This window comes from Achroia grisella, unplaced genomic scaffold, assembly GCF_030625045.1.
Source record: "Achroia grisella isolate CSIRO2021 unplaced genomic scaffold, CSIRO_AGI_Agris_v1 utg558, whole genome shotgun sequence".
Classification (NCBI taxonomy): Eukaryota; Metazoa; Arthropoda; class Insecta; order Lepidoptera; family Pyralidae; genus Achroia; species Achroia grisella.
In genome coordinates this window covers 2,971,157-2,998,169 of record NW_026712938.1, presented here as the reverse complement: position 1 = coordinate 2,998,169, position 27,013 = coordinate 2,971,157, and the positions used below count along the sequence as shown (strand labels likewise).

General features: G+C 32.0%; 3 protein-coding genes across 6 annotated transcripts in view; 1 reads left to right on the top strand and 2 right to left on the bottom strand.

Moving 5' to 3' along the window:
* The window catches only part of LOC131848493 (RNA-binding protein Musashi homolog Rbp6), a 516,162-nt gene extending 508,705 nt beyond the window's left edge, over nt 1-7,457 (bottom strand). Inside the window, exons 1-2 of one of the 3 annotated variants that reach the window (XM_059198379.1) lie at nt 7,258-7,457; nt 7,138-7,178 (exon numbers count right to left, since the gene is read on the bottom strand). In XM_059198379.1, coding sequence (XP_059054362.1) covers nt 7,138-7,178; nt 7,258-7,316 — 100 coding nt within the window. In that variant the 5' untranslated portion in view covers nt 7,317-7,457. The remainder of the gene's footprint in view (nt 1-7,137; nt 7,179-7,257) is intronic. The other 2 variants (XM_059198377.1, XM_059198376.1) reach the window with 2 other exon arrangements.
* The window catches only part of LOC131848492 (isocitrate dehydrogenase [NADP] cytoplasmic), a 40,205-nt gene that overhangs the window by 6,218 nt on the left and 6,974 nt on the right, over nt 1-27,013 (top strand). Inside the window, exon 2 of one of the 2 annotated variants that reach the window (XM_059198375.1) lies at nt 25,311-25,424. The gene's annotated coding sequence lies outside the window, so the exon portion shown is untranslated. Of the gene's footprint in view, nt 1-25,310; nt 25,425-25,552; nt 25,660-27,013 lie in introns of those variants that run through there. The other variant, XM_059198374.1, reaches the window with a different exon arrangement.
* Nucleotides 15,612-23,886, bottom strand: LOC131848491 (uncharacterized). Its single transcript, XM_059198373.1, has 9 exons — nt 23,658-23,886; nt 21,819-22,022; nt 21,517-21,585; nt 20,958-21,098; nt 20,314-20,520; nt 19,711-19,851; nt 18,809-19,534; nt 18,032-18,309; nt 15,612-17,089 (listed from the first exon to the last, which is right to left on the bottom strand). The coding sequence occupies exons 1-9, from the start codon at nt 23,799-23,801 to the stop codon at nt 16,432-16,434; spliced, it is 2,568 nt and encodes an 855-aa protein (XP_059054356.1). The 5' UTR covers nt 23,802-23,886; the 3' UTR covers nt 15,612-16,431.

The following is a 27,013-nucleotide window of genomic DNA, read 5'->3' as shown; positions in this document are numbered from 1 at the left end:
AGTCAAAAATAAATTACTCATTTTACTGACTGACGCCCACACCGATACGACATTTACAAAGCGTTTATTTCGATGCTTTTATATTTCACTCACTAGAGACTAATAATAATTAATTCAATTATTAATACATCTTACAATCTTAAATAATATTAAGTACCGAGACCTTTTGGATCTGTAGTATTTTTGCATTAAAAATAATTTTATTACATATAGGATTTTGAAGACGTTGTTTTTGTTTATGCATATATAAAAGATATAGGCTTTTGTATTCAACTGCAGTTATTTCTACGTCACGATTTTTTTGGAAAGTCAAATTCGTAATCTGTTAATAATCGATCCTGTTTATAGGCATTGTATTTTATTACCACATTAGTCTTATACTACAATAATTTTATGTTATTAGAAATATAATTTTTGGTGAACAAACTAACGTTACCAATCACATCTGCTAATTTAAGAACTTTTACGATTACTTACACGAAATTGAAATAGTACGTTATTAAAGTAGAGTAGCAATAAATAGGGGTCCGAAGCATCTCAGACGATAATAGCAACCACCAAGGACTCATAAGTCGGTATATTTATCTGGCATCCCGTCAAACTCAGATGCGATCTACTATATCCTCTTCCGGCAATTATACTACAATATACATATATATACACTATTTACTTTATTGAAACTGGAATGGCAAAACAAGCTCCAAATGATGGAAAGTTGTAACCGTCGTTAATTGACATGAACAATACCTACCTAACTTCAGATACAACAAAATATAATGCGACACCCATGCTAGCATAGGATTCCTGATGAGTAAAACTATTACTATTATTTATGCATACATACCCTGTAATTTTACTGCCTCACCTCATCTCACCCTTAGAACTGCAGCACAGCGTGCAATACAAACGGCTTGACGACAGAAATAGGTGAATTACAAAAACCGTGGAAGATTTTGTAGCCTCTATGTAGTCCGATCTTCTCACACATCAAATTACAAGACCATGTATCGCAAAAAGCTTCACGACCGCGTTAACGACTTAACTCGGTTATTTACTGTTCAACTTTTCTAGGTTTTTAGAGTAACTTCGCACGAGTGGCGAGTGATTTGAGTAGTCGTTTTATGTTGTTTAACTATCTGTACTTAATATTGGCGAAGTGTAGGGACATATCCGTATAGTAACCGAGCAAAAATATATGTCACTAGTCCATCCCGAGTTATATCCCGAGTATAGTAAAAGTCGACTAGAGGGATGACAGTACATGACAACAGTGCAAGAGAAATTGAAATACTTTTTCTATCAATCCGGTTTGGTCATACGAATAGTTTGCGAATAAATTACCATTATGTTTTTAATAAAAGTGAGACATTATATAATCTAATACATAATGACACTATAAAGTAGTTACAAAGAAAATTCATCACAGAGCATTCCACAAATGCTCAGTAAAGAAATTTCAAATTGAAAATTTAGGTCCAAAAAAGTATAAGGGGTGTACGTATAGATAATTCCTATAAGATTTGATTAGAACTTCCATAATGACTGTCAATGTGAAGTTTCTATGTAGCTGATGTAGATAGAATTGGTATCATACCACAAACCCATGTGGAGATTAAATAAGGACAATCCGTTCGTTCTGCATCAGAGACTCCGCTACTGCATTATTCAACGTATGCAAAATCTCTAGATTAATAATAGATGAATTCGAAGGTGAATTCCTCGCAATCGACATGCGAATAGAGTTGTGACCCTTTCAGCGTTTGAAAGGGGTTTGCGAGCTCATTGTTTTCGCAGGAAATTCAATGATAATTTCTCATATTTGAACAGAATTTTATGCGCCTGTACAGTTTGGCACTATTAAACTTACATTTTCAATTCTTAATCCATGTATATCTGCTTCCTATCATATATTTGTAGGTACATTTGTACAAAAAAAAAACAGAAAAACGACCTTCGTTCTGTGATGAGACCAGAAATAAAATTTAGTTTACTGTACTTCCATACGGAACCAACACAGTAAATATTACCTGCTGTAATAGTACAGATAGTAGTACAAAAGTAGGCATCTACATGATTCCGTCAAACTGAGTTAGTCGTGACGATGTCTCGTTTCTCGTAACTGCTCTTTGAAGATGTTATAACTAGATTCCCTTGTTTCTTGATTGCGGATCTTGTTCTAACTTATAATTTTATTATTCAATTATCGGCAGGTGCTAGCCATTCAAAACTTTGCGTTTTCAGAACTTGGGATTTTGGCATTTCTCGCGTTGCTTTTACAATTATTTTGAAGAATCTTTTAGTGAGTAAATTCTCCCTAAAAAATTTGAGAAATAGCACGGAAATAAATTTAAAGACTAGAGAAGTTTCTCACTATTTATATGTTTACACGAAATTGTTGCAATTAGAACCTTAAGAAAAATTTAAGAGAAGAGTCTTCTATTTTACTGTAATTTTTTTTTGGAACGTTCATACAAAAGCTACAACGTAACGGACTTGAATTATTTTTTCAATCGATAAGTACAATCTATGTCAGTTCCATATGACATATTCATGATGTGTAGTGGGTTTATTTTTATGGTAGTTAAATCAAGTAGAGTCTAATGGTCTGATTTTTTTAATTTAGGTATCAAAACCTTGGTAAAAAGGCTAAATTAAAAAAGCCTTAGATAATTCGGAATCCTAAACTACTTTCCTCGTCAATGCTTTTCAAACAGACCGGCAGTGCTACGTGCTACAAGTGACATGTATTCTAATTATCTAAGCCATTTTTTAAATACACTTAATATATTGTAATAGCACAATATCATAAATAGGTAATCGAAATACCATTAATATAATTATAATAAAATATTCAACATCTCATTATATCATATAGAATATAAATCAACATACATACAAATACAAGCTAAGGAAATCGTGTAACAAACGTAATGAAGACGCAATGCGCAAGAGCACGAGTCAAGCAAACAATCTACCTACTTGATAATAACCATAACGAGTCCAGTACCAATACCGTTTTCAACTGTATTGTATTCAAGCTAAATGAGCACGCAACGACCTTAAACATTAGAGAGTTATAACCAAAATTCAAAGAAAATGGTTTAGGAACCATAAAAGTAGGAAAACGACCTGGCAATCTAAGTGTACAATATCCTAGTAAGTACAACGAAATATTTAAAATGCTATAAGTAATTTAAGACAAACAAATCTGAAATTTGGCAGCCCTACAGATAAACCATATCCTGGATTAACACATAAATTTAAACTCCGGTAATGCAATCCTGTGAATAATTTACATTCGAAGTCCAAGTAGACGACATCGCGAACAAAAACTAATTAAGAAATAAACTTTAGAATTTCTCTAAATCTCTTTAGAAAATTACAATTTCGAATGTCTACATGTAACTATAAACAGGTTATAGATGTAATTACTGTAATTAGTTTTTTTATGTCTGGATTTGTAGGTTTTAATTTAATGTGTACTAACGGTTCGTGTACGACTTAGGTAAAATATTATATATTTTGAACGATATATGTTATATTAGAATACATAAAGTTCAGATTCAAACCTATAACAAAATATCCAAATATTATTAGTCCATTTTGTAGGTACAATACTTAGCGTTATTTCAACACACTAATCGAAGAAATAGACAGACACAATTTTGTTTTATACTAATGAGATACTGAATCTGCAAGTAACCAACTGATAATGTCTACTTTGTAGCACATTTTATCTGTTAGACACCTAGCTTAGTTTGTATAATTCCTTAGGCAGCGTGTCAGTGATACAGCCCCGCGAGGACGATGCAAATAATAGAGCTGAGCCTTTTGTCTAGCAAGTGTATACCTGCTTACTTGCGCTCGCAATGTTCAAATAATGAGTTACTTAAATAATCTAGAATATATTGTCCTTGTCTTATTTCATAACCACAAAACTATGTTTTATGTCCTATGTTCTATAAATACAACAATTGCAGAACATTATTAAGAAATAACACTAGTTACATTTTTATTACCACTTAATGTTAGAAGAATAATGGAATTATCGAGAAATTTATTATATTACTGAGATACTACAAAATTAGAAATTTTGAGCGCCAAGAATGCAGTCAAGTTCCCATTTTTAGAGCACTATTCTAGAAAACTTAATTAGAATTCAGCCAACTGGTAGTTATCTTTCATTATTATATTTATACGAAATTTTTTGGTACCAAATACAGGGGTAAGCGAGTACATTTATAATATTTCTTTAAAGAATGGGTTTGAAGTTTCTTTCGTAAATACAAGATGATATTTTTTTGCCCGTAAAGCATTTATTAAATTTTACATATCATTAAGAACATACCTTTCCCTTTTGGCATATTTTGTTTTGCGTTGGCATTATGATTAATTATTGTATTCAACCGAAAAGTTAGGCTGATGCTTATGCATTTAGATTTTTTTGGGAAACATTATAAACTGTTTTTTTAATGTTCTCTTAGATTTCGATATTTTAAGGATAATTCATCGGTACTTAATACGACGGGATTTATAAGGACTTTGTCGCCTAAAAAAATATAAGAATACATGGGTACAGCCGTTAGATATTAATTTAAAATTAAGGCTGTAAATTCAATATTGGGTAAATACTAGAACAAAATACTCCATTTCTATAGATAGATAACACATGTTGTAAAATAACTCTGACTCATTCAAGTACATAAATAAATATTTCTAAGTACCTAGAAATTTAAGTTATTACAAGTAAAAGTGATGTTCGTAACTATATAATAGGCTAGATTTTGAAAAAATTCCCACGAGATAGTAATCAAGAAATCCACTTAACTGATAACAACGGTGTTTAGTGCTATATAGGTGTTACAACATTGCCTTTTCATATTTTAACAAGAATATATTGCCATGTGTCATTATCACCGTACTTAAGCAACGTGTGTGTTATCTTGGTACCCTATGTTTACTCATCGAATTATTAAACTAATATAGTTAATATATTACCATTTCTACTCCCCTTATCTTAATAGAATATTTCAATAAAATAACGCTCTTCATATATAATTGCAAATTTGAAAATTGAATAAAGCACTTATGTGCTTGCTTCATCGTATATAATAATAGGTGATTTTTAAATTATAGTATAACCCGTATATAGGATACGGACTTTGTTATTTGTAGAAGGGAGATTATGGGGACCGGGCTACACCCATCAGCGATAACACTTGGTATGTCGTGATACTTATAATTTCAAATATTATCTTATCGACCCAACTGAGGCAAGGTGCAAACATCTCGTGTAAACATTTTACGCCACCCGAGACTGATTTCTGTTAGAATAAATTATTTTTGTGGGTCAACAACCATTTCTATTAAATTTTAGTAGAAAATTTTAATAATTGTTAAATATATTAGAAAGAATAATAGAACCTAATGGTAAGTTGATTAGATTGACATCGAACCCCATAATCATACACTAAAATCGAAATTATTATCAATTGTTTCAATACAAAACATTATTTAGTGACTTTGTCAACATCTTAAACCCTCATAGTCAAAAAAAGTATCTACTTACTAGTGACGAGGCAAAACTATTAACAAAAATATATTTGTATTTTTCCCTCGACCTTTCCGTCACAGTTAATCTGTTATTACATGAATATCATTAACTACATAATATACCTACTATAAATAACGTTATTTAACTGTTATCAATGTAGAGATAGTTAAATCAAATAAAACATTACAAAACTCAGTTTTTTACTCGTATTTCACCATTTTGAATATGTATTTCATTGTGAATCGATTGACGCAATAGGCAAGTAATCAACTACCTAATACTTGATTCGCATATGCAGTAACACAAGAAGATATGTACCTAAAAGATATTGCTCGTTGCTTACGATATATTTCTATGATTAGTGACTGTTAACTCAAAATGAAAAACATATTATAATACGTCTCATAATATAAAATTCTAATAACCGGATAAAGATAAGCCGAAGTGTGGGGTTAACGCTCTAAGTGTTCGTTATATATGCATTTCCCGGTATACGAGCTTGCGATCAACAGATCCGATAATATCTCAAGTGTATTGCTGATGCAGCGGCCTAGATATCTCCAGAGAAGAACAAAGTTGGCATAGATGTGGAGGATCAAAGTGCAGCGTGGGCGCCGACCCAATACCGCGGGCGGCATCACTCGCGCACGCGCACCGGACCTTTCCCGTTGCACTCACGCAATTAATTGATTTCAATGCACAATAAAGTTACTTCCAGCTACGAACACGAGGCATTTCGTTTTTGATATTTTAGGATGCACTCTAATAATAAAATTTCGTTTAAAAAAAATGTATTCATTACAATCAGTTCCATTTCATAAACTTATTTTAAGATTTTACTACTCTGTGAATTATAAGTTTAGCATCAGAACTATTTTTTGGATTGGATTGGAATAAAACAATCATTAAAATTTTGTTGTGTATTTAAAATAGTGTTACAAGTCTATATTATTGCTTATTGCCAATTATTCTCGCGCCCTACAATGATAGAGATGAACAAAACCGCGCCTGTGCCGGTGCCGTGCATTACGTACTTAAGATTGAGGTTATGTTGTGATAACTGTTTAGAGAAAAAGCCGGCTATAAAAGCCTTCTATAGGATTAACCACTGAAAATTAATAGAGATAAGGCCGAAAATTGTTCGCAAGCCTTTGGGGCGGAGAGGTTTGAGCGGCGGTGGAGGTTGCGCGCGCATCCGGCATGGCCGCCACCGTACACCTGATTGCCAATACACCTCAACAATATAACTGGATTAGAGCATATTACACGCGTTTACGACGCTGCAAACGGCCTCGATATATCACACATAGAATTCCTCATGTTCACTAATGAAACCATCACCGCTATCGATATTTTCCGATCACGAATAAGTAATCAGCTGACTATCAAACTTTTACCGGTGTTTATCTAAAACGATCTCGCGAAAGGTCGAAAGTTCATCACTGAAAACGCGATTTCGCGGTTCTTATCACGGAAGAGTAGATCTTCAGATGCCTAAATGGTCGACCATTGCCGATGAGTGCATCAGATGCATATCCGCCCGCAGCGCAGGCGGAAAGCGGCCGATGAACCGACGAGCGTACCTGGACTAGTCTGCCAGCTGAGTCCTCCGACGAACATCTTCCTGCAAGGTAAACATAGAGTTTAGAGGTGGATCAGACGTCGGGATGCAAGTAACACACACTTCCAGGAGGCGGACATACCCCGGATCGTTGGGCACCTCGGCGGGGCTTCGGGCCGTATCCTGGTTCTGGGTTTCCATGGGCTCTGACGCCGGCGGCGCGGGGCAGGCCGGACGGCGGGCACACTACGACTACGAGCGAGCGATGACGCGACGGGGACGGCTCCCGGAGTCGCTCAGTTACACTACCGACTACCGGCACGAGACTGGCGCGTCGCGCGTCGCGGCGCACCCCTCCACGCAGCGGCCGCCCGCGCCCCCGCCCGCGTTCCGCTACCCGCACTGCCCGCGTCGCCGCCGCATCGATTCATTCACTCCGTACACAATTATTCATACGGTGGGCACGACGGACGCCAGGAGTAGAGCAGCGCGCTCGGCACCACCACGTGAGCGCGCAGCACGTGCTCGCGCCCCTCCCCCCGTCCGCGCCACGCCGGCCCCCGCCCGCCACGCTGTGAGCACGCCCACCGCGCGCCCACACGCTCCTAGCTACGTAGCAACCCCGCACTGCAAATGTTATGTACTTCCGAACTTTGCAATAACGAATATTGATAATTACAAGTTTAACAATATCACTAACTTGAAACTTGATTTGATTTTTTCGGAAACTCGTACACTAGGATTACGTCAATTTATTAAGTCAAAATATAACTTTTTTCTGACGTTATTGTCAATTACGAATACAACCTATTTATAGCAAATTCTATGAAAGAAAACTCGCACATGACGCGTATACAACTTAAGCGTCCAATGAACTCCATAGCGTAACGGTATGCTACGAGACGCTACGCAGCTATCGCGTGCTACACATTGTAGGCTCCGATAATGGATTGACGGCTTTTATTGTTTAGGTATTATCTTAGGTTTACTATCCTTAATAATGTTCTACATCGGAAAGTTTCTAAATATATTTGACGAAAATTGACGAATAAAAATTCTGCAATTATATTACTGCGGTAATACAACAATTTTTAAATATTAATGTTGATCTTGTGTATTGAAGAAGTCAGTAAGGCAGTCGAAGCAAATAGGTACAGTATAGATAGGCTAGGAACATAATGAGCAATAGAAATTATAATTTGAAAATAATAAATGCAGAGGAAAAGAAACAGAAAGTAGTCTTACTTATCACTCATTCTATAAGATAATAAAATAAAAATTAATGGACACAGTATAATCATAATATAATAAATCTATACAACCTTACTGTCTGATTATACTTTTGCTGACTTGAATTAGAAATTTTGTCCTGTGACGTCACCAAAATATCAAGCGAATTCTTATTTTAAAAATAACGTAACGCGGATTCAATTAGCCCTGATTTTACCGGTTCTATTTACAAATTGATAATGTGCATACCTCACATGTTACAGGTAGTCAATAATATTCCTTACGAGAGTCTATGGTGTCCGTAGCGAACGGCCTTGGTATTAATTTAGCGTAACTAAACGATTTATTGACTTGTATTTCAGACAAATACATAAACTATATGTCTTGCTGTGGTAAGCTTATTCTTATCCACAAATACGATATGGATCTTATGATTAGCCACAACTGTCTACAGTAGCCCAATTTGAGTAGTAGTACAAATCACATAAACCTACCTCAACAAATTAATATTGAATCAACATGCGAAAACATCATTTCAAAAATAATTATCAAATTTTGTACAAAATTGGTGACGATATCAAAAGTAACATATTCAAATTATAATTATTTGTTAGTCATATAAAACAGATTACATTTAGTTGTGTACGTACGTATTCAAACTCAATATCCTTAAAAACATGGACCGAAAAACGAACTGACTGTTCAAAACTTGTTGAAAATATTCATGGATTAATTTACATTCATTATATCAATTTGAAATAAACAAAAATTTTATTAATAAATAAAACATACAAAATTATTAGTGATCACATCATTTATTACATAATTTTGGTATGAAGCTCGCGATGAGATATAGATTACTTTCACAACACTAGATTACAACCACATTTACCATTTGCAAAAAAAATATATATAAAGATCTCAGTGTAACATGCAACTTTGAAAATGATGCTGATCATAATATTATGTTCAACAATTGAAAAATTACCTAAGATTTACTGAAAAAATGGTATTGTCACCATTTTATCAGTAAACCTTTAGTTGAATATTCCTTATAAAATTATCATTTATCAGATAGTGAACTGACATACGCAACAACAGTGTAACGAATAACGTTAAAAATCTCTCTAACACTTTATCAATTCTGTCATACAAAGACAGATCGCATATACCTTGGGAATTTCACGGAAGGAATCTGAACTACTACAATTGTACATTTTTATCAGTATCCGATAAACTAGATTGGGATGAATATACACAACCGATAAAATAACCGTAAAATATTTTATATGTCTCAGTTTACAGCTGTTTTATCGCTTGTATTTATATTGGATGTGTTGAAATAATGTCATATAAAACTGATAATTCAAAATAACGGAACCAAGAGGTCGCGATGTTGTCTTATAGAAAGCGCCTTTAAATAAATATACCATTGCATCGAGCTATCAGAAGGACCGGTTTCAACTAAAATATCTACATATCACAGTCTTAAACTATATGGAATAAAAGATATTTTCAAAATTTACTAAAGTACCAAAATTAAAATCTGTAAGTAGTACTAATGGAATGTTATAGATGTAAAGGGAGAGGTCGATCGTAAAAAAACATGGATGGACTCTGTGAAGGATGATTGGCGCATAAGGCAAATAAGCTCAGAAATGACTATTGATAGGGATCAATGGAAGACGGTATCGGTATGATACGACTCCAAATAATGGGATTAATGGAAGGCAATGATGATATTATGCGATGTTTTTGCGTATCTTGGTTGAAACAATAGATAGTATTATACATGTATAAAATTTGTATAAACGCTTTACACATTGTATAAAATTATTATTGTGAGGAGACGCGTACTCTACATACAGCGTCCTAGTCGGTATGGTATATATACATATTTTCACATTTCCCTGGTACTAAAAACCAGTTTACTTCAGTAGGCAAAACTTAAAAGCTGTTACTATTGTCAATTTAACTTTATATTTCTCTTTAATAGTATCACATTTATACAAGACATTCACAAACAGCACTAAGCTATAAACCTTACACACACATATTTTGTAACTTATTTGCGTTCAATATATTGTATATAAGTTACTTCTAATGTGATGCTTAATAAAACCGGTACGAATAAAGTTGCGACATAAGCTTTTCTTTCATTCTTCACTAATAATTTTCACTACCTTTACAGTACGAAATGATTTTTTTTCGGACTATTCAGTTGGTCGTAGTTGGCCTGTTTTACTGCAGGAGAGGTGAGGGCAGAAGGCACCCGCAAAATGACTGACTGAATAGTGCGACTGAATACTAACTCCTGTCTGACGGATTTGACTCCAGTCTAAGGGTACCTCTAGGGGTTCGGACCTCGTCTGAAGCCGTCGTTATATAGATCCCTGTTTGACTAGGACAAAGGAATAGCGGCGAAATAAGGCCGGGCACTACTATGACATTGACTTATGACCTGACTACCTATGATTGACATATGACCAAAAACAAAATAACCCATAATTTTTTAGTTAGTGGACCAGCTAATTTCAATGACATTCATCGTCATGTTGTCGCCATATTGGAGATAAATAATTACACAAAACACATTGAAACCATTAAAGACATTAGACAAGACAAGACTATTTAAAATGAATAATCACATTTACAATATTACGACATTACAACATTCTCTATTCTAGAACTTCACTACACATAGTAACTGAATACAATTCTTAGTTACCATATTTTAAAATTTTGTTGTTTCCTCAGGATAACAACATAGAAAGTAGTATTGATACATAAAACATTGTTACGTTATATATTTCAGTGCCTAATTTTAATAATAGGAATATAATATTAATACGTAATAATTAAAACAACCCTTTGAATACACAGCCATAGTATTTAAACAATAAAATACATTTAAAAAAAGTCCATATATTATATATATAATAATATACAATACTCAAAATCGTTATAGGTCGTTATAATATGATAATTAATAATAATAATTAACTTAAAAATATTTCACGTAAATGTACAACCTATACAATTTACAAACGAGTATATAGTCTTGTTGATAACATAATATATCGATACATAGAGGTTGCATATTATTATATATATAATAATAAAACATGATGGTTTCTGATATCTATATATATATATGATATATGGTATTTATACCATATATCATAAACTTATTCGGACTAATGATCTGCCAGCATATACCTACATCACTCCCACATGACAATGCTAAAAATTATTACTCTAAATCTCCAACAACTGGCACAATAGCTTAGTGCAATTAATATCAAAGAAAATACGAACAGTGTACCAAATTACATTGACCTGTAAAATGGTATGAATATAAATATTAATACTAAGCAAATGATGTTCTTCCCGACTATCTGTTTATATCCTAAGAAGCCGGGCGTAAAGGAAAATAGAAGAGATCATAAAAAAATACCACAATGACAAGTCAAGTAACAAAACTACTAGTAGGTAGTACCAGTGAATGGGTGTTGGCAACAACTAAAATATTACGGAAAAAGAATATCATGTCATTCACCGAGATATGTAAATATCATCTCTAAACACATTTGACAATGATAGGACATTATGCAAGACTTTCATAGCGCATTAGTGAGGAGATAAGCAGCATCTCGGTTTATTAGCGGCGTACCCCAACGACGGGGCTTTTCCAGCGATGTAGTTGTGTAATAAAGTATATGGAAATGATCCTATCATAGAAATGACGTATTCATTTAAAAAGGTAATAAAAACCTCGGTGTGGTAAAACTTTCGTGCCAAAATTCGGACAAAAATTGATGAACCCACTATCAATTCGTTCATAATCGCATTAAGATAGCTATCTAGTTCGATGGTCATATTCTGACAAATATAGACTATATTTGTTGAGTTGACTAGTTTCGAATATTAAATATTCATAATTCAATTCATTTTTTACAGATCGAGGTGACCTATTCAATCGAATGCTATCAAGCTGAACTATTTTAAGCGTCGTTAAAATAGTTTTGCTCGATATGGGTTACTAGTAACGGCCGGCGGCCTCTTTTTAAAGAGCAAATCAATATGATGCAATAAGTAGAAAGATGCCATAATATTGTAGGTATACTATTAAAAATAACTATATCAGTTAGAGGAAAACGAACTAAAAATAGATTCAAACACGTTATTGTCAATCTGAATACGTTATACATATCATAGTTTGCTACTTCGATACAGATGTGTCTTCCAGAAAACTAAGAGAAGGATTATTATCTGTGAAAACTTTCATGTCAGAAGCTTTAGTAGTAATTTGCGTAAATCAGATACTTTCAAGAAACTCATCAATAAAAATAGAATTAAATAAACTAGAGATTAGGGTAATGAAGTAAATATACGAGAACAAATTGTAAATTTAGAGTATGATATTTTGAGATAGTTCTACTAATAACACTTAGTAGGTAAGTACTGCGTTTCCTGTGAGTTATGAAATGGAGAGGCATCCATTAATAAAAATAGATTTCTCATGCATGCTCTGCACGTAATATGCGTGTATTTTTTTGTACCGTGATTGTGTAAGATTTATATTAAAACAAAATATATGACGCATGACATTAATGTTGAAAAAATTTGTGCTACAACTAAATATTATTCCAGTGCAGAATAAGGATCTAAATTAATAAAGTAGGAACCGACAGATATAAAACGATATACTACTGTTTGCTCCATTTTATCTGCATAGCCGGTAAGAAATTTGGCATATAGATAGATAACTATTCATAATGTTTACTGAACAACTACAAAATATTCATAACTCAAGGATACCAAATTTAATCAAATATAATATAACAAAAAATCTGTAAATACCATACTTATATCGCATATTTCTTATTAACAAAAATCCAAATTAACATAAAAACAATTTTAAACCTTAATATACCAACTTGTACAAGTTATTTGTATGAATAACTAATAAGAGTCACAATAAATTAATATTACTCCACCGCCTAATGTCCTCATAAACACTATTGTCAAATCAAAAAAGGAAATATAAATGAAAGTACAGCCGACAAATATAACTTAAATTTCTATTTAATAATATAATTAAAGTAAGTCGTTTACCCAGAAGTTTAAATATATATAATAGGTAACATAAAAAATATCAGTCGTTTACAAAAATAAGTCTAACAGTTGTGACCATTTCGAATAATTACTGTGTTCAACGTCCATAATAACATTGCTATTACGTTGCTATTTGGCTAAAATCGTATAACATAAAACTAAAACGCGATGTTTATAAAACATATTTAGAAGCAGTCAGCGCAAACAACCATTTTTTTTTTATTTCTCTTACGCAGAAGATACATTACAGCTAAGCATATTATAGTGTAACTAACAAGCAAATACTTATACGTTTTTTTAAATATATTGCATATTACATATTGCAAGCTAATAAAGCCACTAATTGCACTGAAAGCAAGCGATTGCAGATAGACCGAATATTTAAACCCGACTAAATTACGACTTCTTACACAATATTACAGGAATATAATTTCACGCATACATAATTTATTACAAAATATTGCATCCAGAAATCGCAACACTATATAATAAGCATTCAAGACTATTAAAATCTCAAAATAAATCAAATTATCTGGTAAACTAAAATTATATATAAAAATAATCATTTTAGAGACTTTTTGATAACAGCATACATTAAATAAAATTTTTAATTAACAGTAAATAAATAAAAGCGCTTAAAACCTACTTGTTCTAAATGAACAATAAAAACCATATTTAGCTAAAAAACATTTTGTTGCTAAGCATTATATATAAAAGTTGTAATTTGAGTTTTATTGAACACATACATTCCATTCCAAACTACTTAATACTTGCATACAGGCAACAATAAATATACACACATATAGCGAAATTGACACTACAAAAATCGGCAAGTGATATATCTACTACAAATTACTAATACTTAGTAGTAATAGTTCTTTAATACTCTAGAAACTACACACAGCTCAAAATCACTAAAATCACATCCGTATTCGAAATTTTGAACACCGTTTAATAGAAATTCTGTCAAAAAATAGAGCATACAATAAAATCAAAACATATATTATATACCACAAAAATTTTTAACTGATTGTACCGTATGCATTTATAAGAAATTGGAATGTTCATATCCTTAATTATGTAGCGATATTACTAACATCCATTAACGAACTAAACTCTACAATTGCGTAGTTATGTACGGACCATTTAACAATTTCTTTTGCGAACCAGTTCATAGAAAATCGCAAGCCCATCCATTTTAATCAATTGAGAATTGGTAATAGCATAGTTCAATAATTAAGGACCGGTCATTATTCCCATTTTCATAATCGATATTATTCTATCTTACATGTGGTCTTTGGATAAATGAGAATATTAATAATTTACGAGTACATAAACATATATAATACAACAAACACAATATGTACCTACCTAAAACCTTATGCAGATCTAACAAATCTTATTTTGTATTTTTGTTAAATATTTTACATTTGACTGTAACAATTTATTGTATTACATTAAATATATTTATATCTTAGATTAGTAAGATAATAAAAAACTGAAGCAAATACAGTGGTGGACTTATGTGTTACTAAGTTACAACAACGTGAATAACGTTAACTTTTTTTTAATGAAAACTATTTAACGCAATTAATGCATATTATCCTTAAACACAAATAGGGATTATGTCATTTAATTATTTCCCTTTGTTCATATCCATAAAAATATAGATCTGCTTATAACAGGAATAAGTAGTTATTAAATATATTATATGTCTCACGATTCACACTACGAAATTGCCTGCTACAAGGTCTCATAAAAGAAAGATATCTTATTCTATTGCAACTATCATTATGAAAATGCAAACTTAACATAAAAACAATGACTGCTTTTCCTACTCTAAGTGAACAAACTCATTAATAACAATAGGACGAGATCCAATATTGTACTATTTAGCAAGTAATAACCACAGCCATGTAAGTTATAATTATGGAATTAGGATATACCAGTGTAATATCTTAGTTTATATTTGGCACTTTTAATTTTATAATAGTCTTATTATAATATTATATGTTCAAGCTGGTAAATATAATGGAAAAATATTGTTCGTATGTATCATAAAATGGAAATATAATCATTTTATTATTCACAATTGAATTTAATTGTGAAAATAAATTAAGTAACTATATACTATTACTAGTAGGCTGTCTATCATTATGAAGAGTTCTCATTGTGGGTCAAACTTTACAAACTATATCTTACCTATGATAGTAAATATGAATAAATCTTTTTTAGTACCTCCATTTCAACAAAAACGCATTATCACAATAAACATACGTTTAAGTACCTCGCACTCATAGATAAAGTGTAAACTTTTGTATTTACTAGCGCAGATTGGAATTCAGTAACAACTACTTCTTCAATACTGACAATGTGTTAACTTTTTTAATGAGTGAGTGCCAAATTAAATCACTCAGGTGGCAACACTACCCATCTGTCACTACTTATTATAATATTGTAAAATCATGCACAACCACTTTTTATTATTAATGTTAAATAAATGTTCTAGTCCTTATTAAAAACCGTTTTACACAACTACCTCGAATATTAAGCAGTACATCATTATATTAAAGAAAACTTCTTTTTAACACAATGACACAGAATTATTAATATTAGTAAATATTTGCACACTATGTACAAAAAATACTAAGTACCATAATAGATCCTTTTACTATTATATATAATTAAGTGTTATCAGTAACTGGACGCAGTATAGTTCTTTCTATGAATAAAATATATATAAAAGATTACATTTGCAGGTACATCATTTAGTTCAACTATAACATCAAGTCTTATTATTTTAGAATTAAACTTTGGCACACTCTAAGTCTATGACATCAAATTCAAATTATGATATATATACTAGGTTTATGAGTTTAGTGAATGTGGGTAGTCTTAAAATTATCTAATTATGAGATCAACATTCATTTTGCCAAAATATTATGAAGATGAAGATTTTGTATATGATTTAATTATTGCTCGGCTGAACGCTTCCATCACTTGACGCCAGTAACGCAGATAAAGTCGCGTGTGTAGCACTTAATGTACCTGATGTTGGGCTCATTATGTTGGATGTCGAATGACCAACATTGGCATTGCTATGCAAACCTCCGCCAGTACCCGAACTGACTATAGTTACGTTGGGTGGCGGTGTAACGCCATTTGCAAATCCAGTCGACAATACCTTTTGTGTGTTATGCATCATGAAAGATTTAGCTGCACCTGCACTACCAAGTGTCAGGACTTTTTTCAACATCACAGACGAATTGCAAGCATTATCAATCATATCCTTTGTTGTAGATATATTATCAAAGTCATTTGAACTGGCTGTTACAACTGTACTGATCTTTGGAGTACTTGTTTGAGAGATGGGTCTGACTGCAGCTACATTGAATGACACTCCAGAAGTAACTGCTGCCAAGTTCGTACGGTTAAGAATATTTCGGGAAACAATAGCATTATGCAGTATGTTACCAGTGGGAAAAGATTTAGAAGAGACATTAACATACTGTGGTGTGCCGAGAATCGTCGCGTTGGACGCTCTGGTTCCGAAGCCAATTATCGTACTCGCTGTCCCTTGGGACATCACTGTGCTGAATGTACCAGTTTTTGTGTTAATTGGTATTCTGTAAAATAAAGGTAACATATTTTTAGTTCAATAAAAAATAAATTAACAATTGAGTAGACGAATCATAGGGTAAAATTATTTAGTCTTAGAAATTTTGTAGGCACAGTATTTTTTCAATATCGTTACTTGTAAAACAAAATTAAGAATATTTAGAGTTTTTTTGTTTTCAAGGGGCACATATATTAATATAATAGTCTTTGACATTTTTTAACTTTCTTAAGATTGTCCCTAATTATCACGGTAAAGTTCCCTTTCTAGTGGGAAAGGGAATCTAATTACCTTTTAGAGTAGCTCTATAGACAAGGTAAATTACATAAAAGGACATCAAATCTTGTTCTCAGATATTGTTTATAGAACAGTATGTAGGTCTCGTTTATAAAAAAATAATGCTTACACGCAGAGAATGCGCTCAATAAAATATTGTTATGTTAAATCTACGTATATATTGTATGGATCAGAGAGCTGGCCCATAAAGGCGACGGATGAGAGACAACTGCATGCAACTGAAATGCGAATGTAGAGATGGATGTGTGGTGTGACGAGGATAGACAAAATAAAGAATGAATACATCAGAGGAAGTATGAAAGTGGCACCGATGTCGAAGGGTTAAAGAGTAATCGTCTATCATGGTATGGGCATATAATGCGTAGGAATGAAGATCATATCCTAAGGACGGTGTTACATATGAATGTGGATGGTTATAAGGGTAGAGGAAGACCGAAAAAGAGATGGATGGACTGTGTAAAAGATGATATGGTGAGAAAGGGAGTAAATAACGGGATGACTGCGAACAGAGATGAATGGAAGAGAAAAACATATTACGCCGACCCCAAATAAACGGGATAAGGAAGCAGATGATGATGTTAAATCTACGTATATGATGTATTTTATCATAAATGTACAATACACATAATTTTACAAAAAATATCTAAAAACTAACCCGCGAATCATCTGCGAAGTGGAACCCGGAATGCTTTGTATAGTCACAGTGGCTTGCGGTAAATGATGCACGGTTCGTGTTGCTGACGATGGGGCGGTTGGGCTAGCATGGGTCACGTGACCCGGGTGATTGCCGTGGCCCGTGTGGCTGGTGTAGTAGTGCAGGGTGCTGCCTGTGAGACGTGGCGGTGCTGCTATATGAGCAACTGGCACACTATGTATCATTCCGCTTGTAGTGGACGCCACAGTTATGCACTTAGTCGTTTGGTTGCTTGAGAACTAGAATATTATAAATAGAACTCGTTAAAATAAATAATAAATAAGCTTGGACATTTCATACAGCGGTATCCATTGCCATTACTATAACAGAACTTGTACTATATTCTAGATAAATTATTATGATTTGAAATATTTTTTTATGTTATATTTTATATATATATATATATATTAGTTATATATTTTTTAAACATATAGTAATATCCTTATAAAAGATTACATTTTTTAAATGTACACATATACATGAACTAGCTGTATCCCGGTTCGCGGCCCGCGGTTTCGCTCGCGTGAAATTTATAGCCTATATGTTATTATAAGCTATATTACTGTAAAGTTTCATCAAAATCCGTTCAGTAGTTTTGCATGAAAAAGTAACAGACATCCATCCATAGTCACAAACTTTATAATATTAATAAGATAGAGATCAACATATAATCCACAAATCTATATAATTACTAATCCGAATTGTTCCAAAACATGAGTGTGTGACTTATTAACTCACATTATTAGTGTTCAATGTTGTCCCCAAGTCAAATTCATCACCAACTAATGTTATAGTATCAGGATTTGCCCCAGTTAACTTTTCAATAGTCTTCCTAGCATCTGCATCACTCTCTATGTTGCCCAAGTTTCTGCTTAAAAACTCGATGTCCGCATCAAGCAACCCATCAACCAAGTTACTCTGTTCATCTTCAGTCTGTTTACATAAAGAAAATGCATCATCATTCTCTAACTTTATGTCTTCAACTTTGATAGCTTCAACATTTATGTCATCAATATTTTCAACTTTGATATCACTCACATCCAAATCTTCTACTTTGATTCCTTCAACTTTTATTTCATCCAAATCTTCGACTTTTATACCATCCATTTTTATATCATCAATATCTTCAACTTTAATATCAGCAAAATCTGCATGCTCTTTGATCTCTGCAAAATCTTGTGTGTTATCACCATTTATATACTGACTTGCATTGAAATTAGTATCATAATTGTCATCAAGAGGTTCTAGCTTTATATCTTCAGTTAAAGTTAATTTGTCATCATGGATAACACTGGTAGATGGTTGAGGACTTTCATCGCCACTTAAAGCTCTTTTCAGAACATAACTTTTTATTTTTCGCAACATGAATGGTGGCACTTTAAAGCCTGTTAGCTCTCCAAGCATTGGTAATGAATTGTGTCTGTATGCATCACTGTTTGCAAGCTCCTCTATGTCTTCTAAAACCTAGAATAATCATAGTTTGAGTTTGTTATATTATTTTATATTACTTTCATTTTATTACTACTTATTAAATAAAAAAGGATCATCACTATTATTTTATATTAAACTTTGTAACTATTCCTTCCTACAAATCCTCAAATTTTTATGTATAACAATATATCAATGATTGATAAACATACCATTATGTAAGTTTTTCCACCAACAGCATTCACCAAGTTGTGACTTGCTATCCATTCTTTGTCAGCACTGTCTGCAGGATATCTGAGTAGACCAGCATGTCTTGTGTATAAACGACCGCGGGAGTTACCTAACCCTAAAACCTAGAACACAGTATAAAATTAGTGCTGTTTATAAACCTCAAGATTATGTAGAATTCAAGAACATATTTCTTTTCCCAAAAGAGTACCAATGAAGTCAAACAACATCTCATATAATATCAGAGATAAATATTTTGAGCATGTGTAATTTTACTGTAATTTTACTCCCCTCATACCCAGAATGAAGAAAATAAGCAAGCTGCTTGGAACCAGAATACATCATAAAATGTCTATATAGGTCTTCAGGAAAAAATTCTCTGGTAGTTGATGATAAAATTATGAGGTATAACTATCAACTACTGAGAGTAACTTAAATAATAACATGTCTATTAGAAGTTGAAATTATGGTTATTTTTGTACAACAACATATTATTTGTATTACAATAAATTGATTGATTGACTGTTAAGTAATAAATGCTATTTTTGGTTTTATTTGTCAGTAGAAACAAATTAATAATGAATTACTTTGTGTGCGTGAGACCCCATAATAAACAATGTATCTTGAGTTAGCCTTGTCGGGTTCCACTTCTCAGGATCTCTGATGGCAGGCGACGGTAAAGGTGATGAAGATGCACTATCTATGTTTTCTTCTTGTTTTACCTTCTTGCGTTTTATACATAAATCAATGTCATTTTCCGTTTCTTTGCGTTTATTTTGTGATGGACTCTGCAACTAAAAGTAAGATACTATTTTAATATCATTATAATTATATGTTATTGTAAATAACCATTAAGTGTTGAAAACTATTTTTCGTCACCTTAACTGATGCAACTATTGAATTACAGCTACCTTACACCAGACAAACCAGAACAATATCATATTGAATTGTAAAAGACTGCAATGCCTGTAATCATAGTCACAAATGATTTAACAATACATATTAACTATGTCGTTGTGCCTCTGTACCAGAGTTTTCACTTCCATATACATATACTTCGAATCAGATTACAGCTAGTAACACTAGCCCAGCTACAGTAATGAATGAGAAAAAGGTCTAGGTTGTCTGTAGTCTAGGAGGTCTAATATTACAGTTAAATTCAGTCTTCTATCTACTATAACATGCTCTGATCATAATTGCAATGCATAACTTTTATCACTACTCAACTTACATGAATATGCTTTGTAAACTTGGAGTCAGTGCTGTTACTAGACTCTGAGTCACTTGTCTCATATGGTGATGGTGCAGGTCTAGGGGGAGTAGTGTACAGAAGGCGAGTAGCATCTAACATGGCACGGCATACTGCTCGAACCTGTAATATATGGCATATCAATTGAAGGAATAAATCACAAAGTGTCAATATAGATGGAGATTAACCAGATATATTTCATTCTAAGTATCACATTTTGTGTCGGTTTATGCCAAATTTTATTATAATTGGTGAAGCCATTAAGACACTATGACGGAATAGAGATAGTTTTAAATTTGTAATACTAAAGACAGAATAGATTTTCGTATAATTTAAAATCATTTACAATAAATTCTATTACCTGTTTCATTTAATATTCTGATGAGTATTAGCTAACACACAGGCATAAGTTATTGAATTCATTAGAATTTTTTTAGCTATAGTATAATAGCTACAGTAAAATCTATATTTTTAGGAATAATTATTGTACAATAGATTATTCATACATTTTTAAATAATAATATTAGAATAATAAACTTACCTGATCTTCACTTACTGACTCATCCCCCAAATTCAGCCTTATGTTATTAACAGCAGGAACAAAAAACTTCTGCAAATTAGATTTTTACAGAAATTAGTAATTAGTACATAATTTTCAAAGAAATCAGAATTATTATAAGCAAAATATATATTTAAATTAGATTTTTTTTTTATTTTATCATTATGTAATTGTATCCAAACAAATTTGAATAAATTTCAGGCATATTTGAGTACTAATCTCATAAATACAAGGAGTACTTTTATTCTGGTTTGAATTCAAAATTGTAATATGAAATAACTTACTTCCAAATACTTTTTAATAACTTGATCAATCTCCCGTGTAACAGCTGATTGTATAGTCTGGCGCAGCATGTCTAAAGATTTGTTTGCACTTGCTCGAAACTCAGCAATGGGTCTTGAATGTGGTTGAACTGGTCCAGGCAAACTGAACCTTCTGTGCATGGCCGCTAATGTATTTATAGCAATTTGGCGGGTGATAGGTTGTTTCTGGAAAATAATATTTATACTATAAAAATCAAACTCATTAACAATCAAATTGAATGGTTAATTCAACAGCAAAATAGTTTAAAATATTTAGATTTTTAACTATTTTAAAATAATAATAAATTACATTAATTTATACTATATTTTTTTACCACAATACAATTTTTCTACAACCCTATGTACCTAATAAAATATATGAAGAAGACATCAATAGTGTTATATCTAATTTAGCATATCACATAGTGTAGAGTCAAGGCCAATGCTACATCTGCGTGCTCTATAACTCCTCTACTAGTTTTTACATATCACATGTGTGTGAGACTGGATTATAATAACACGACCTAAGGTCGGATTTCACCAATCGTAATATAAACACATTCAAAGTAACAGATTTTCATTCCTTCAGTGTTACACACTCATAAAATAATATTTGATACAGTGAGTAATTTAAATAAAATAATGATTGAGTTATATATAATTCTAGGAAATATATATAAATCAATCATGTGATAATTAGGATAAATTTTTTAATTCTTAATTTAATAAAGAAATAAATTTAAGAAACTACAAAATAAAAAACAACAACCTTTACCTATAAACTAGTAAAATATTATTTTATTGAGGATTTTTTTCTACACTACTGGCAATTTTATTTTTATTCCCGAAATTATATTGTCAAAAATTTTATTAACAATACAATTTTGGCAGCTGCTGTAAATATGTCTAAAGAGTTAACTGTACGATATCAGACATTCAAAATTTATAAATGTGTTAAGCGAATTTTGTAGTGGTGAAATGCAAAATGAAGGTTTGAATATGTTTAAACATTTTAATGACGTTCAGTTGGAACTAAACACGATCAGTTTCTTTGGTGAAATCCAGCCGGAGATTACTGTAACTGCCATTGGTACTTAAAGATACTTCAAGTTCAATTTCAGGTTTGAACTTTGGAACACTATACATGCAAGTCTGTTGTTTCTGTGTAATAGGTATTTAAACAACTCATAATGGAGGCGCAGCAATCACTATTCCCACACTGTTGGCACAAAATAAAATTGCAACTATTGTCTAGATAGTTCTGGTAAATATTTGGTCTAATGCGCAGATTTTATGTGGCTTACGTTGTTCCATGTTTATGTACATCGAAACTATTAAATATAGTATAGCATGAGCCCTAAAATTGACCTCACAGCAATCAAGCTTAAAATATTTGGTCTAATGCGCAGATTTTATGTGGCTTACGTTGTTCCATGTTTATGTACATCGAAACTATTAAATATAGTATAGCATGAGCCCTAAAATTGACCTCACAGCAATCAAGCTTTAACAATTGAAGAGGAGAGGGGGGAGGGGGATTGTTAGTAATGTGGACTCATGACTCCATTACTAACAATGTACCATATCAGGTTGACCTCCACGCGGTTCCCCCTGGAAACTATCGTGATAAATTCCTGGTGAATTTGTCACGATGGGCTAACTGACTTGACCTCATGCTCATCTTATCATCCTCCATTGGTGCCCCGCCAGCGTAAACCGTTAGCGCAGGCTGGAACACCATCCCATTATCATCCATAAAAAAAAAAAAATTGAAGAGGAGATGAGCGGCTATGGGAATGTGATTGTTATATGGTATGGCACCTGCATATTGTTGGTATCGTTGACTCGTACTGTAATTGTTGTTTTTGCGGGTGCCGGGAAGTTCCATGAGCTACTTGAAGAATTCGCCGTAGCAGAAGTCTGATGGGACGCTTCAATATTATTCCAGTTCTTTTGAATCACCATTTCGACTAAAGAAATCGTTATCACAGTATTATAACAAGCTTCATAATAAGAATCCAATTAATGATTTTATTAATAATTTAGGAGCAAACAGATAAAACAACAACTACTATTGATTCATAATACAACATAAACTATAATCAATATTTCAATTTCGGTAACTGTCTTTTTTTTAATTTTATGTATGTTCCTAGAGCTGCGGATGGCTTGTCAATGAAATATCGATATATTCCAATCGAGTTATCGATTTAAAGAAACAATTCAATATATTGATTATATTTGATGTTGACTCTTTTCAATATCGATGATACTTTAATCTAAACTTAATAGCCAACTTAGCTAACTTTAAATTTTTTAGCCTCGTAGAGAGTAGTTAAAAATTGTATACCTATATCACAGATAACATAATATACCTATATATAAGCTAGCCTATATATAATTCAATTTGTCTCTGAATCTGTCAGTCAATCACAGTAATATTTTCATGACAGCTTACAATTAGAGTTGTTATTTATTAAGCTCTACACAGTAATAGAAAAGGTGCAAACAAAACTTGAAAGAAAATAATATATAATTTCCGCCGTAGTCAATAATTTACTCCTATATAATAAATATGTCGTCATACCTCGTACACTGTAATATTATCTTATCAGTACCACTGAAGACCAAAAAGTTCCTTAGTAGAAATTATTGATAAAACAATAGTTAGGGCTGTGCTGTTAGTGTTTCGTTTCTATAAAGGTACTCTTATATGATTTTGGTTATTTAATGAGATTATTGCAAGATTGTTTGTCATTGTGTGTCTATTGTTATCATCACTAGGTAACACTGACATGAGACGTCAATGTCAAAAAGCAACAATCAAAAAAATTATCTTTTTTTAGTGCTGTACATTTCAGTCTATAGATAAACATATATGTTACAATGTTGCTGTGCTTCTAATTTTACCAGTAAAGCTAGTAAATTCATTGAGACACTTTTTTAAAGCAATTTATTTTCCGGCGATATAGTGAGCTTGAAATACAAAAATGATTAGGTACACTTTAAATATAGACTGTTTATATATCTTTAAAATAACAAAGTGGACAAATTCAGCTATTCTTTTGAATACTCAGAGAAAGGCTTGAAGTATAATAAAGATACAGAAACTCATCTTTTTAAAATGAATATTGCTTAACTGTACAGTAACATGAGAAACTTGAGGAAACTTTGTTTTTTACTTAAGTTGGTGTTATTGTTGGTAGCTGTTTATACGAATATAGTGTTGAATTATTAATTAAAACTAGAATTACCCTTTATTATTCGATAGATAAAATGTAACTAAAATCTTCTTATATTTAATGGCTTCACGACAGTTGCTTTTTTTAAGAAAGTTTTTGGAGCTATAGTTTACCGATTATTTTAATTACTAATAATATTATTTATATAATATGCTGCTAATTTCAGTCTCTGTTTGTTGGCAACACTGGATTTGCCCCTCACTCCTCCCTCACCTAACTACTCTTTAATATACATATTACGTTCGTTAAAATTATTTTCCAATCCCTTTCTTTTCCTTACACATTTAGTATTATTAATTAGTTTATTGTTCGTCTCTCAGTTCGTCGTCTCTTCGGATTTAAAAAGGTAACTATCCCAATATTTCACACTAATCGCAACTTGATAGTATCACATTCATTATTGTAAGTAGGTATACGTATTCCAACTATCTTACAATCACACTATCACCACTTCAACCTTCCCTTTGCGGCTGTCAGGCAGGTTTCCTTAATCTCATTCACTCAGTTATATTGCCGTTGTAATACTGGTTAGACGAGTTTCTATCGTTTGCATTTTTTTTTACAACAATTTTGATATCGGGGTAAGTATTAATATACCTCCTTATATATTTATCTATATCCAGATTTAATTTGTAACAATATTAATACTTTTTTATATTTGCTTATTTAATGGCGTCATGTTTGAATTTACAATGTTGAACTTTGAACATTCTTAAGTAAACAAGTATTCAAGGATTATAGAATCTTGTTAATATTTCTTAGTAACTTAGGCCGGTACATAAGATTTTAATATCACTTAATAATTATTATGCTATGGTAGTAGCCATATTCTTCATTGCAATTATATTTTATTCAAATATATTATAAGTAATAATATATTCTAGACCACTCCATAATTGCCTAATTTCAATATATGAATACCTACTTGAACAGAGATAGAATTGATTTTGAATTTGAATAGTCGAAACAATATAATTTAAAATAAAATATATTTCAATTAATATTATAAAGAGTCAAAGAAAGTACCAATTTTATAACTATGTTGAGGGTAAGCATTTTAAAATTAATGTAATTGGTTTTATTAATCATAAAATGTACAATGATATGTGTAACATAATATACAACAAATATGAAACATTTATTTGTCTGATTGTACAGTTCCACTTTCACCAATACATTTACATATAATACATACTCTTTTGTACAGAATAGTAAATTTTATAATTTTATTTCTTATAAACAATATTGTTATGTTTGTTTAATATAAATTTAAATTTGGTGTTACCATGTAATTTGAATGAAAAGTTATATTTGTTCTGCAATAAAAAAAATGTGCCATCCATTTCACGATAAGGAAATAAATTCCATTGATTGCTATACTTTAATCATTATAAAAATATAATTTATTAATCTTGGGAAAGGTACACATAAATATAGCAAATATACTATACCCATTGGGTTATCCTGTAATAGTATGTAATAGCATACTAAGTGTTTAAGTTACAACAGATCTTTCTTAATTGTGTATTGTACATTTTTGTCCATGTGCCAGAAATCTTAATTTAGGAACAATTTCCCATTGGGCCAAAATAGTAAAAGGCTTAAGAGGTGTACTATAGTCTACTGAAAATTAATTTTCCAAGTTTTTACATGAAGGTGCAGGTCTTCAACTCACCCACGGAACCACAGCTGATTTAAAACTAATAGGCTTAAAATACTTTTCTTAAACATTTTGCAGATTTTTTGGTTTTATGAGGTAATGATTGAATAATTTTGGCCTGGTTTAGTGACTATTTGCCTGTGCACTCTCATAAATGTAGTTATTAATCCTTTTTCGAAGGGATAACATTGTTAGTATTTCTAGTTATACATACTAATCCAATATTATACTTGATATTATAATTGTGAAATATCCTGTCTGACAGTTTGTTGCCT